This window comes from Lactuca saligna, chromosome 8, assembly GCF_052625555.1.
Source record: "Lactuca saligna cultivar CGN05327 chromosome 8, ASM5262555v1, whole genome shotgun sequence".
Classification (NCBI taxonomy): Eukaryota; Viridiplantae; Streptophyta; class Magnoliopsida; order Asterales; family Asteraceae; genus Lactuca; species Lactuca saligna.
The window spans coordinates 94,452,158-94,466,673 of record NC_136424.1 but is presented as its reverse complement, the minus strand read 5'-3'; the positions used below and the strand labels follow the sequence as shown (position 1 = coordinate 94,466,673).

Sequence of the window (14,516 nt, the reverse complement as noted above, 5' to 3'; positions counted from 1 at the left end):
CGCCCAGCGTACCCTTACGTACGCACAACAAACATAAGGCTCCTCCGTGATCCTTCATGCAGTGTATGCTAAGCGTACTCATAAGTACACCCATCGTACTCAAGGGACCAAGTATATCAAAATATGAATACTTCGAGGGTTTAAGCCATACTTGATTTAGGGCGTTACACAGGTGGCCCAACAAAGCCCAAGAAACCAGGTCCAAAAAGGTTGCCCAAACCGAAGCCTAAATACACAAACCCACTCAGACCGAGTACGCGGGACGTACAAGTATGTATGTGCAATGTACTCTCTTGGATTCTTGTACACTGCGCGTACCTGCTTGTATGCCCAACATACTTACTTAATCAACCCTAACTTGATTTTCCCACTTAATCTATTAAGAGAAAGCTCCAAAACATATATCTGACCTTCTTGAGTTGGACTAACACATAAAGTTGCCAACTTTATGTCCATACATGGCTAAATGTAGCTCTTAAGCTAAAAAAAAAGGACTTAATGTTTGACTTAATGCATACATGATACCATAAAACACATAAAGTTTGCACCTTTATTCCCAAGGATACCAAAATGAACTTAGATCTGAATGGACAAACCCATAAGCATACTAACTCATCCATGAACCAAAAAAAAACAACAATAAACTAGCCATGAAGAGATCTAATCATACATCAGTCAAGATGTAAATGTGTTACCTCAAACGCTTCCCCACAAGATGATGATTCCGGATCCAAGGTCTTTCCACCACGCCAAACAACTTCAAGTTTCTCTTCTTTCCCTCCCAAGGGAAAAATATGCACCAAAAACCTTCTAAGAGCTCAATAACACCATCAAAAGGCTACAAGTTCGATTGAGGGTTTTTAAAGGTGGAGACTGACGTAGAAATGAAGGAAAAAGGCTAACATTATGCTTATATAGGGTACAACCCTATAAATTAGGGTTTTCTCACAACCCTCGTATGCCCAGTGTACGATACCTCGCACCCCGCATCTAGTCTCGCAGTACGCTAAGCGTACCTCTCATTACGCATGTCATTTTGTACGCCCCGAGTAATAAGGTTTTCCCTAAACCCTAATTCATTCTAAAGGCCATAACTTTCTCGATACAACTTCGATTTCGACCATCCTTATATCTACGAAAAGGTATCGAGACGATCTACACTATTATCAACTCATACTCGCCATAATATATCCCGAATGAACCTCCACTCTCCATAAAAGCCCGAGCTGACAAATTACCAAAATGCCTTTGATTCCAAAACACAAAACGAATACCCGAAATATATGAATTACGTTATCCAACTCCAACTGGGTCCAAAACTCATTCCTTAAGGATCTGAAGCCTGCTAATACCCAATCCCTAATCACCATCCCCAATATAGGAACAATTCAAAAAAAGGCGTTACAGCCATCCAAAATCATATTATAAATCTTGTGAATCAAAATTTCCTCTAAATTTTTTAAACCCTATAATTAAAGTCATGTCAATAAGCTTGTGAATCGGATCCACCACCACCACTAGCATATAACCAGAAATCGTTTGTGTTCCAAAAATATGTTGTAGTTTCCTATACTTTTATTTTCATCATCTTTAGTTTCGATTTTGATTAGATTTGACTTTGATTTTGATTGGCTTTTGATTTGTTTACAGGTTCTAGTTTGAATTTTTAGTTTGGTTTCATTTACTTTGGTTCAATGGTAATTGATGGTGGTTTTCGGAGAGAAAATGGTGTGTTTGTGGCAATTTCAACTTTTGATTATAAATTACGACTTTGATTTGTGTTGTTGAGGGCGATTGGTGGTGCTTGTCGGAGGTGAAAGGGTGGGTTCGCCAGGTTTGAAGAAAGAAGAAGGGTGAGGGGAAGAAGGGAACATGATTGGGTTGGGTAATGGAGTGTGTGTGATTTTTTATATATATATATATTAATATATAAAAACTAATCAATTAGAAAATAATTATATAAGGACAAGTTAGTCTTTTTAAGTTATGAAGGGACCAACCACATAACAAAAATATATTATAAGGATTCCGAGTTAAAAAATAAATATGAACCAAATGCACAAATTTCTGCAAGCTATATGAATCATTCATATAATTTACTCAAACTCAGTAAAACTAATGAAAATAGTAAAATAAAATACCATTTGATCAAAATTATACAAAAATACCCATTTACCCTTTTATGGTCATACTTATTTCGTAGCAAGTCCAAAAGAATACATTTCATTTTTCAAGATATTGAAATGATACAAGAGATAATATAAATCTTCTCTTAATTGGGCTAGTAAATTTAAAAGCCTTACTTTCGTATGTATACATAATTACAATAATACATCAACCCATGCTTAAAGAAAAAAAAAAGATCACTCAAAGGTCAAAACCAAATATAGGGCTTTGATTTATTCAACTCTAAGTAGCCCAATTAAATTGGGCTACCCAAAAGAACACAAAACTCTAATATGAACATCCCAAAAAAATGGTCTCAGCACTTGGGAAGATCACTTGGTGGTGGGATAACAGATTCATTTGCGCCTTTCCCATTGTCGACAACAAACGCCATTTTCAGTCCCCATGTCGTGTGTACTTCCAGATGACAATGCATAAACCATACCCCTGATTAAATTCAAACAATAACCCATTTTAGATAATGCATATCCAGACAATGAATGATATAGATTCAAGATTTTGTACATACCTGGATTATCTGCTTTGAATCTTATAGCAGTCCATCCACCCGCCGGAACACCAACGGTGTTCCGTTCAACAGGGTCAACAAGATTGAAGCTTTTCGGATCTTTATTCGGGTTAAAGTTCCCTATACCCCTCCCCACAACGAAAAAGTTGAATCCATGTAAATGAACCGGATGACTTTCCGGCGCAATCATCCCGGTGTCTTGCAAAACCAGTTGCACAGTAGAGTTATAAGCAAGTCGATACAGCTTTGTACCTTTATTTGTTGCCAAATTCTTGGGTTGCGTGCCTGTGTAATTATACGGCATCAATGGTTTACTTGGAAAATCATCTGTAAAAACCCCACTTATGTTAAAGTAATGAGCTTGCAGTAGGGCGGTTGTCGGCATGACAAACGTGATATTATTAATGTCGGCCACCACCCGACTACCATTCACACAAGTCGAGCAAGGATTGATTCCCAATCCGATTGTGAAAAGCAACGAATGATCGACTGTTAACGGGACTTTCGCTGGGTATGTTGCTGAATTCAAACTTCTAAGGGAGTTTATGAAGGTGTTGGCCACCGGAGTTGAGTTTTGCGGTGGTGGAGCCACCAGTTTGATGGCGGTGGAAGTGAGAACACCGGAGTAACGAAGAGAGGCGGTGGCTGTCAAATTGTCGACTGTAATTGGTGCATCCATGAATGGGGAGACTGCAACTAAGTACTTTCCAGCCTTCTGAGTGGCGGTTACGATGGCGTTTGTTGTCTGACCTGGTGCTATAAGAATCGTGTCTGTCGTGAAAGGTTTGACATAAACAGCGTCAACCTCAACGACTGTGAGTTTATGGTCTGCAATCCTGAAGAATAGCTCTTCATTCAGCGCAGCATTCACGATTCTTAACATATAAGTCTTCCCTTGATCCACCGCTACCTTGAACCCACCTGTTTTTCATAAAAAGAAAGTATCATATAATTCGTCCCAAGATAGACCATTTGCTACATATTGAAAGAAAGAAAAGAAACTCGGAAGAAATACAGACCGTTTGCTAAGCAATTCGGAATAGGTCCAGGATTCCCGTTGATGGTGTGAGCATCTGAAACATTCGGAGCTTGTCCGGACTTTTGTGCTTGGTTAATCACAGCTTCGGTATCTGATTTCCACCATTCTCCTGCAATTTTCATAACAAGTATGTATATATATATTAAAATATTATGTTAATTATACGTATATATGTATGTGATGTTAAGAATGTTATAAGCTATGCATGATTACCTAGGACAACGACAACTTCCTTGTTTGGTTTGGGAAAAGGGTAGGGGACCCCTAGCTTAGGCAAGATGACAATGGCACCATGGACCGTTGACCTTAGCCATAAAACATGTGCATGCCACCAAAGAGTGCCCCTTTGACCGGTTAGAGTGAATTTATATACGTAGGTTCCTCCAGGCTGAATCGGGCATTGGGTTATGTATGCAGGACCATCTGCCCATCCGGTTCTTAGTTGTCGCACCCCATGCCTGTTAATCATCGTAACACATATCCATTAATTAAATTTATATACAAAATAGTTATAATGAACGTACTAAAAGCAATTTCTTGAGTGTTCAAGTCACCTTCGCTACGTATGATAGATTTAGAGTGTGTGAATTAGCTATTCAAAATAAATGATTAGTATGATTAATTACTAACCAATGAATGGAAACATTATATTTGACATGGTTGACCACTTTGACCGTCACGGTATCGTCTTCCCTAGCAACTAAAGTGGGACCAGGGAAACGACCGTTAACCGTTACGATCGGCTTACTTGCACATAGCCTTGTGGTATTAGTCATCACCACCTGCATTGATCATCGAAACGATAAGTTATTAACAAAAAAACTAAAAAAATATTGTTTGTATCAAATAATATCATTTTTAATCCAGCTAAATTAATAACTTTAATGCCACACATTGAATTTGTAATTACGAATACGGCACTCGACTGTGGCCGGAAAAGCACAAGCCACCAACACCACCATAGCAACCACTTGCAACCATGCTGCCGCCATCTCTCTTTTAGTCTCTTTAATTAGTTAATTGCAAATGCCAAGTGTTGTTGTGGTGTGGCAAATGGAACACAATCCTTATAAAGGAAATGCGCGAGCATTTGCTGAAATGTCATTTTTTCGTTGTTAGGTGGATACTTGGAGAGATGGTAGACCTATAAAAGACATGGAATTTATTTTTTATATTATGAAGCAAATAAACTAATAATTGGGTTTATATTCGGTTAATATCTTCCTTGGAATCTACACAAACTCGTTATGCATCCACTTCCAACTTATCACTTTCAAAACTCAACACCATATACTTTATCATGGTTTAATTTTTCTAATTTGTGTATATATAAAATGATTTTATTACGTAAATATATGACATGATTTATTCTATATACTATCGTAAAATTGGTAAAATATGGATAAGGAGTTAAGAATATAGTTGGTAAATCAATAAAAAAAACTACTTTATTATATAAGTTCATGTAAAATAATAGATAATGTTATTAATTCAATGAATGTTAAATTTTATTTGAAATGAATTCTGAACATAGGGAGCCAGGGGGGCTAAGAGAGTTGCTAGGTTGGATGAACAGATATTGATCCAACAAAGAGTGGTTTGATTGAAGCAAAAGTCAAAGCTACCCTTGACCAAACAAAATCCTATCACGATATCACCTAATTATTATCTTCTATAAAGAAAAAGATTTATATGTTTTATTTTCTGATAACAAACTGTCAATTTTTTCCTGCCTCCAATCGTCAAAAGAGTGGTTTATAATTCTTGATGCATCATCTCTTTTTAAACCTAATATGATGTGTGACAAGACATATAATATAAATTGACCGCATTAATTAAATTGAATGCAAAAATACAAAGTTTCTGTAGAACAAAAACATTTTTTTATAGCTAACACAATAACCAAATATTTATTTTTGACACATATTATTTACATAAAAGAACAATATGATTCCAATCATCGTCGAACTTTAATCCATTTCAAGTATAGTATTGCTGTAAAAAAACTAAAAATTATGTTTTTTTTAAATAATAATAATAATATAATGATTTTTTTTTTTTTGAAAACTTTTAGAAATATAAGTGTTTTTTCTGAAAGAAAAAATTTAAATAATAGCTTTTCAATTCAATGATTGAAATATAGTGTTTTTTATGAAAATTTCCATGAAAAAATAATTAAATAATTAAAGATTATTTATAGAAAAATATCAAACTTTTTTCAAAAGTTTCAATAAAATCCTAAATTTTTTTTTTTGAACAAAGAAGTTTCAACATTTTGATTTTTACCTAAATTAACGAAAAAGTTCTTTTTTTATTTGAATAGTAAATGATAGATTATATGATTTTTTCAAAATATTATTATTTTTCTTTTCAAAAAAAATTAGAATTTTATTGAAATTTTGAAAAAAGTTTGAAACTTTTCTATAGATAACTTATATATATATATATATATATATATATATATATATATATATATATATATATATATATAGTAGAGGTAGTGGATAAAATTGTTAGCCCGGAACAATCCGCTTTTATAAAAAGAAGGCAAATCCTTGATGGCCCTTTAATGGTAAATGAAATTGTCAATTGGTATAAGAGGAAAAAGCAGAAGTTAATGATTTTTAAAGTGGATTTCGAAAAGGCGTACAATTCTCTTAGTTGGGAGTACGTTGATCGAGTGATGTATTTTTTGGGTTTTCCGAATATATGGCGTAGTTGGATACGGGCTTGTTTGGTGTCAGCGAGATCTTCTGTTTTAATTAACGGTTCAGCCACACAAGAGTTCAGTTTGGAGAGAGGGCTAAGACAAGGTGATCCTTTGTCCCCTTTTCTTTTCATCATTGCTATGAAGGGGTTACATGTCATTTTGGAAGATGCGGTGGCGAGCGGTTTGTTTAGAGCTGCTAAATTGGGTAATCTTGGGATGCAAGTATCACATTTATTTTATGCTGATGATGTTTTATTTATGGGAGAGTGAGATGCTGAAAATATTACTAATTTGATTCGCGTTATAAAGTGTTTTTATATGCTATCAGGTTTACAATTAAATCTTTCTAAGTCAAATTTGGTGGGGGTCGGTGTTGAGAGCCAAACTTCTGAGGCTTTATTGAATTTGACAGGTTGTAGTTCGGCTTCCTTACCTTTTGTTTACTTAGGGTTACCTATTGGTGAGAATATGAATCGAGTTGCTGGTTGGAGGGTAATTGTGGATCGGTTCATGAAAAGGTTGTCTAGATGGAAGCTTCGAATGCTTTCAATTGGTGGACGGTTAACGTTATTAAAGTCTGTGTTGGGCAGTTTGGGTATTTATTACATGTCTTTGTTTAAAATGCGAGGTCAGAATGTCAAAATGTTGGAACAAATTAGAGCAAAAATTTTCTTGGGGGCTGATTCCAATGAGAAGAAGATAAGTTGCGTGAAATGGGACTTAATTCTAAATTCGAAGGATAATGGTGGTTTGGGAATGGGTTCTTTAGCATCACTTAACTATGCTCTTTTGTACAGTTGGAAATGGAGATTTTGCACTAATCCTTACACTTTATGGGTTAGCGTTATAAAAACTTGTCATGGTAGTCAATTTCAGACTTTTGGAGTTGATAGTCGGGTGCGTGGCATGGGAGTTTGGAGTAACATTACTGATGCTATTTTCAAACTTCATCGTATTGGTAATGTTAGAGATTATTGGATGAGAAGACAACTTGGTAATGGTATGGATATTCGGTTCTGGTGGGATAAATGGAGGGATGGTTTAAGTCTTAATTAACAATAATTAAAAATATTATCAAGTGTGAAGTTATTTTAGAGTAAATTACACGAATGGTTCCTATGGTTTGGGGTAATTTGCGCGTTTGGTCTGTAACTTATTTCTTTAACTCGGAAGATCCCTACTGACTGTTTTTATTACGTGTTTGGTCCCTATTTTTTTTTTGGAAAGGGAACTTCCCTAACGAGGGTTTCCGGGCCAGCTTTCGCGCACCGACTAATCCCCCGCTGCAAACATAAAGCTTTGCCTCATGCCCTGGAGTCACTGCAGGCGAACCTCCATGGCCACAAGGGCTGAGTGGTGCCAGGATTTGAACATGGGTCAATAGGTTATCCACCATATCTTCCACATGCCTATTGTTTGTTTTTATTACGCATTTGGTCTTTGTCATACCTAAAAAGACTATTATTTAAATAGGAAAAAATGATGGGGTACGTAAGGTAAGGTGAGAAGGGTGAGATTAGGGTGTGTTTATTTAAATAAATTAAAAAATAAAGGGAAAAAATAGACTTTTTATATAAGACAGAGACCAAGCGCGTAACGAAAACAAACAGTAGGGACCTTCCGAGTTAAAAAAATAAGTTAGGGACCAAACACGCAAATTACCCTAAACCATAGGGACCATTCGTGTAATTTACTCGTTATTTTATTAAAAAAAGTTATTAAGAGTTCTTTTAATTATTGAATTAATAATCCAAAACTCATTAAAAGTTTAATATCATTATTGTTGTGTGGTTTCCGTTAAATCCTTTGTTGTTTCAAAAAAAATATTTTTCAAATTTAATTTCAATTTATCTTATTAAGAGTTATTTTAATTATTGAATTAATCATCTAAAACTCATCTACTTTTAGGTGGTGTTTGTTTTTTTACAAAAGTTCTTCTAAATCTCTTTTGTCTGCGCCGTGAGGACAACGCGCAGATGTTTAGTCTCGAAGGTTGTTTGTTTTTTAAAAGACTGCAGACATAAAAAAAATCTGTGCAACATCTTCTTGGCGCAGATATAGAATTATATCTTCTAACCTCTTCAAAAGTCATTCAACTAATATTTTTTTTTTCCGCCGGGCTATTTTCATTTGTTAAAATAAATGAAAAACTATCATTCTTATGAATCATAAGCTGCAATATTCATTTTTTAATTCATTTGTCATGTAACCTTTTGCAATCGTCAATTCCCATACAAATAATAATATAGTAATTTTCTTTTAGAACTAAGTTAACAAATAAAATATATTGTTTTTTTTTTAAATCTACGTTTAATTATGTTAGTTCAATTCTTTTAGTTTAATAAACTTGTTTTTTGTTCACAATATTTTGGTATTCATATTTGAAAAAAAAAAATGCTATTTATCTAACGATTTGTTATAACAATAACTAAAAAATATAATTTATTGTAAAACTTTTCAAAAACATAGGTTTTAGTTTACTTTAGCAGCTTGCAGACTTTAAAAAACAAACAATCTTCTTCTTGCAGGCTGCAGATGTTTGGTTCACCTCTTCTATTGCAGATGTGAGCAGATATAGTCCACAGACTGCAGACATTTTGGCTTTAAAAAAACAAACAACACCTTATTTTTTGTTTCTACCAACCCTCCTACTCATTTAAATGATAACATGTATCACATTAGTATATATTAAAATGAGAAATTAAATATCATTCTACATTTTGTTTCTACCAATCCTCCTATCTATTTAAATGATGATATTTGTCATATTAGTATCTAAAAATATCATTAAATTTCATTAAATGACCATTAAATGTTATATATGTCACCATTTAATTTGGTAAAGAGGATATTTAATTTTTCTATTAAAATATCATTGAATGAATATTAAATATTACACATGTAGCATTTAATTTAGTATGAAAATTTGTAAGAACAAAAAATAGGAAGATATTTAATTTCTCAAAAACAATCATTTCTATTTAAGTTTAGAGAAATTAAATATTCTCTTACTTTTGTTACTACAAATCCCCCTATCAAATTAAATAATAGACAAAACTTCAAAAATGGTCCCTGTGGTTTTCGAAAATATCAAGTTTAGTCCCTAAGTTCAAAAAACCTCACAGATGGTCCATGTGGTTTCAAAACTTTTAACAAATGGTCATTCTGCCTAACTTCGTCAGCTTTCTACCGTTAAGTGAGGGGCATTTTCGTCATTTCAATACACAGGGACCATTTATGAGGTTTTCTCTATTTAATATATATATATATATATATATATATATATATATATATATATATATATATATATATATATATATAATTATTTAATTAAAGGGCCCCACCCCCCTCTCTCTCTCGTGGTGAGATCAAATGGTTGGATAAATGAGAAATCTTCATCTACATCTGCATCATTCTGTAATCTTGAAAAAAGATTATTAGAATTGCAATATATAAGAGGAAATCAGAGAAGAAGAGGTGAAGAGTTAGCGTACTGACATCGTTCAAATTTGCTTCCATTTCAAGATATTGAATCCCTTTCTGTACCAAAGTAACGAGGGCTCTACATGGAACCTTCGTTCCATCAATTGTGGACTTGTTAATAGCTGCCCCGTATCCATAATTGAAGGTTGTATGTTGAAAACCTGAGAGTAAAATCAGCAACTAATTATCAATGCTTCATCGATCAACAACTTACAAACACTAGAAAATTCCTTTTAAAGAAAACACAAAATTAACACTCTGCATTATCGAAAATTCCAAAATGAAATGAATTACTGAAATTCGAATGTATGGAACTTCAAATTACATGTTCTATAAACTAAAGAATGTGTTCGATTAGAGATTTTCTAACAAAGAAGAAGAAAGAAAAGACGAAACCAACTTGTAATCATCGACAAACAGAAAAACCCATGCATTAATGAATGAACATGAGTGTGCTTCGTCTATCTAAATGTATATGCATGTGTATAATCAAGGAGAATTACCTGATTCAGTAAGGTAACGGTGGACAATGTAATTCAATTCGGCAGCAGTGATAGAGTTCATGTTTCTTGGGGAAATTTGGTACGAATGAAGATGAAAGAAGGGGGCAATTGGGTTAAAAAGTAGCCACAGTTTCAGAAATGGAATGAAAGAATCGTTTCTTGCTTCTTCGTCGTCGATTATGAACCATGCCGGAAAAATTGCGAGCATTCAGTTGTGAGGAGTGACGTCGAGAACCTCGTTTCCTGTTCTAATATACCGGCGAAACCCAGAGAGAGAGAGAGAGAGAGAGAGAGAGAGAGAGAGGGTGGGGCCCTTTAATTAAAAAATTGTATTTTTTTTTAAAAAATAGAGAAAACCTCATAAATGATCCCTGTGTATTGAAATGACGAAAATGCCCCTCACTTAACGGTAGAAAGCTGACGGAGTTAGGCGGAAGCACCATTTGTTAAAATTTTTGAAACCACAGGGACAATATGTGAGGTTTTTTGAACTTAGAGACTAAACTTGATATTTTCGAAAACGACAGAGACCATTTTTGAAGTTTTGCCTAAATAATATGTGTAATATTAGTATACTAAAATATCATTAAATTTTATCAAATCACAAAGTAAAAGAATGATAAATGAATATGGTAAGATATCGAGGGGTAAAATAAGAAAAGCATTATTAGAGAAAGATTATTATATTGTGGAAACTAGATTATAGCCCGCGTTAAACGCGGGAAATACATAAAAAAAACATATAATCGTTTATAGATATTGTATAATGATTATTAAGAAAATATATGGTTATTGGTATTATTGAAATATGTAGAAAATACATTGAAAACGATAAATATATATATAATCATTGAAAGATCTCTTTGTAGACATCATTTTTTTGTTTTATTAGTTGAACGATTTTCCTCGTCTTATATAGTTATAATATTTATATATTTATAAGCATTTTAATTAGACGTTCATTGCATAATAATGTTAACTAATTTAAACATATATTGACAATCAATATACCGTTTTTTCTATTGCATTAAATATTAACAACTATTTCATTTATTCAAATAAAGTTATGTAATATAATTTATAAAATGTTAAATGTTATATAGATTTAATTTTAGTATATCATCAATGGAGATTCTTTTCCAAATCATGATTGGTTTATTTTAAATTGATTATAAATATAAATGCTAGCTTTTATGTTTGTTCTTATTTATTTAGTGTTCGTAAAAATTTTGCATTAGTTTTGGCGCAACTTTGAATAATTTTAGTATATTAATTTAATTTGATATATCTGTCAATTATATGAAATATCAAATAATCACATTTCATTACTATTGTGATAATTTAGTTTATATATTGTATTTTCAGTAATCTTAACGCTCTTATTTTTTCTAATAACCGTAACGCTTTTACTAAATGTACTATTTACAAATTTCCTAATATCTTATAATTTTAATCTTACTTTATAATTTTTCATAACTATGTTATTTTCAAGATTGACTGCTTTAATAGTGTTTTTTTTAGTCTATTCACTTTTATATTTCATTGTACAACATTATCGTTTGTATGTATTCTGAAATTTCACTTTCAAAATGTTTAATGTTTACACCTTGATATTAATTTTTTTAATAAACTCATGTAATAATTATGGAATACATATCTCATTTTAATTAACATTCACTTCCTTTATTATATCAAATTCCTCATTAAATGGATATACTTTTGGAAAATAATAATTATAATAGGGCAGCATTATCTAAAACGTAAATGTTTGATATACTTTTGGAGAAAAAAAAAATCAGGATCATTAAAAAAAATTATATAAAGAAAATACAAATTTAAATTTGTTGAAATTATGGATGAAATTACTGACGAAAATTTATTTTGGAAGGAGTTGTATTCTGTAAGGTATAATAATATTACAAAATTTGAAATATCTATATTTGTTGTGTAAATTAATAAATTTTATTGTTACTATACGAAGATAAAAAAGTAGGTTGATATGATATATAAAAACATAATAATTTCAATGATATTTTCAAATCATGCCAAAATTAACCGGATTTTTATGACATAAAAATTAAAAAAAAATCATAATCATCTCTAATATATAAAAGTAAAATTTTCGTAATTAATGTCACTTCCCAGGATAGTTAATTTTTGTTTTGTTAAAGGTACCTAATACCTTTTCATGTTTATTTGAAAAGTTTCAGAAAAGTAGTTAACTGATTTCATGTAATTTGTGACAAAGAAAATCGAAATATATGAATACATACATTTGATATAGGAGCAAAAAATGATCGAAAAAAATATAAAAAACGAAAGAAGGTACTGACCTTCTAACACACAAGAGCGAATGTTGATAGCAGAAAATGATGATGGAAGCTATAACCAATATTAACGATGTTGTATGAGAATGTTTGAAGAAAAGAAACGATTGAAAATAAATGTGAGTCGCGGATTCAATGATGAATCGTATATGTATGTGATGATTTGAATATGATTTTTCGGTATAAATGATTTCCTAATAAAAAAAGATTTTATATTACTGGTTTACTAATATAAATGGAATTATATTAATGGTTGATATTAAGGCCTTATTTGAAATGATTTATTAGTAATATATTTTTAAAATTGATAATATTAAAATCTTCATAACTGAAAATTCAAGATGTAAAATATGGAAAGTTTTTATTGGAATTAAATACATTCCATTTCAACGAATGTAAGTTATTGATTGATGATTGAAAATCATTTATTGGAATTAAATACATTCCATATGGGGAAGATGATGTCAGCAATTTGATCTAAGGGTGGAAAAAATAAGATTGAAATACAATCAATGGTCCAGATTATTTAAGATGATGTCATAAAGTTTCTCTTTTAGTAATATTTAATAATATTTAAGATTAGGTAAGTGACAACATTAAAATATATTTAGCTCAATTCAGAGTTTTCTTCTTATTCTTCTTTCTTTTTTTACAAAGAATGAAAGAATGTTGTTTCTTAGACAATTGTCTATCGTAATGTTGTCTTAGTTTGTACTATAAAAATCCAAAGTGATCCTAGATCATATCTTTCCAATCATTTTTGGATATCAATGTGCCACCTTAGTAATTAGTCGGTTTCAGGTAGGTTCAAGTGTTATCTTCAGTTTTTCACTACTTATATATCACTCACATTGACTTCTATTGCTTCAACAAACCTTAATCGGCATGGGGAAGGTTCTTTGACGATCATGAAAGGCTCTTAATTAATTGGCATATATAGACCTCAATTTTCTTTGCTTTGCTTTCTTTTTTGGTTTTCTGGATTTCTGGATCACTCTTCATGTCTTAGTTAATGACTTATCAACAACACCGACGGTAGCTTAGACTATCGGTCTCTTGGAATGGAGTAATAAGGAACCTTTATTTATTGTTTAGATAAGAGGCTTTATTCAAAAAAAAAAAAAAAAAAGAAAACTGGCATTTCTCTCTCTTAAGTTGTTTTGAGCTCTTTTTATTTTCAGTATGACGGGTACGTCTAACAAAGAAGATTGTCAACTATTTTAACTTTCAATTAAAGTTTTCTACTTTAGTTATACAAACCTTCAAACAAATTTGTTGTGTTTTCTAGATTGAAGATTTTAGCTATTAATTCAAGTTTGCTACTTTTCATGCTAACTCATCTCATGTTTGTTTACATTAATTATAGCTATATAGCTATATATAACCACAAGTTCTTGCAGTTTTGACGCTACTTTTACTATACACTAATTAGCACGGTTAATTGTTTTTTTACGAGATCAACGGATCTTGATCATCTATCAAGGCTAATAATCATCCCATCAAATGTTTTTAAAAACATTTGTGAAAACGTAAATGTGAAATGAAACACAATAATTGTTTATTGTTCTTAACATGCTGCTTTTACTATATACTAAGCACGGTTAATTAGCTTTTTACTAGACCAACGGATCTTCATCATCTATCAAGGCTAATAATCATCCCATCAAGTGTAGTTAAAAACATTTGTAAAAACGTAAATGTGAAATGAAACACAATAACAGTTTTTACTTTATAATTCTTAATTAAATCGTTGAGAAAC

General features: G+C 31.8%; 1 protein-coding gene and 1 pseudogene across 1 annotated transcript; both read right to left on the bottom strand.

Moving 5' to 3' along the window:
• Positions 1-2,267: 2,267 nt before the first annotated feature.
• LOC145009002 (laccase-4-like) lies at positions 2,268-4,793 on the bottom strand. The gene is made up of 6 exons (XM_078967653.1): positions 4,628-4,793; positions 4,365-4,516; positions 3,948-4,192; positions 3,715-3,843; positions 2,696-3,616; positions 2,268-2,613 (listed from the first exon to the last, which is right to left on the bottom strand). The coding sequence occupies exons 1-6, from the start codon at positions 4,724-4,726 to the stop codon at positions 2,483-2,485; spliced, it is 1,677 nt and encodes a 558-aa protein (XP_078823779.1). The 5' UTR covers positions 4,727-4,793; the 3' UTR covers positions 2,268-2,482.
• Positions 4,794-9,766: 4,973 nt separating this feature from the next.
• On the bottom strand, positions 9,767-10,491 carry LOC145009917 (WD40 repeat-containing protein HOS15 pseudogene; annotated as a pseudogene).
• Positions 10,492-14,516: the final 4,025 nt, after the last annotated feature.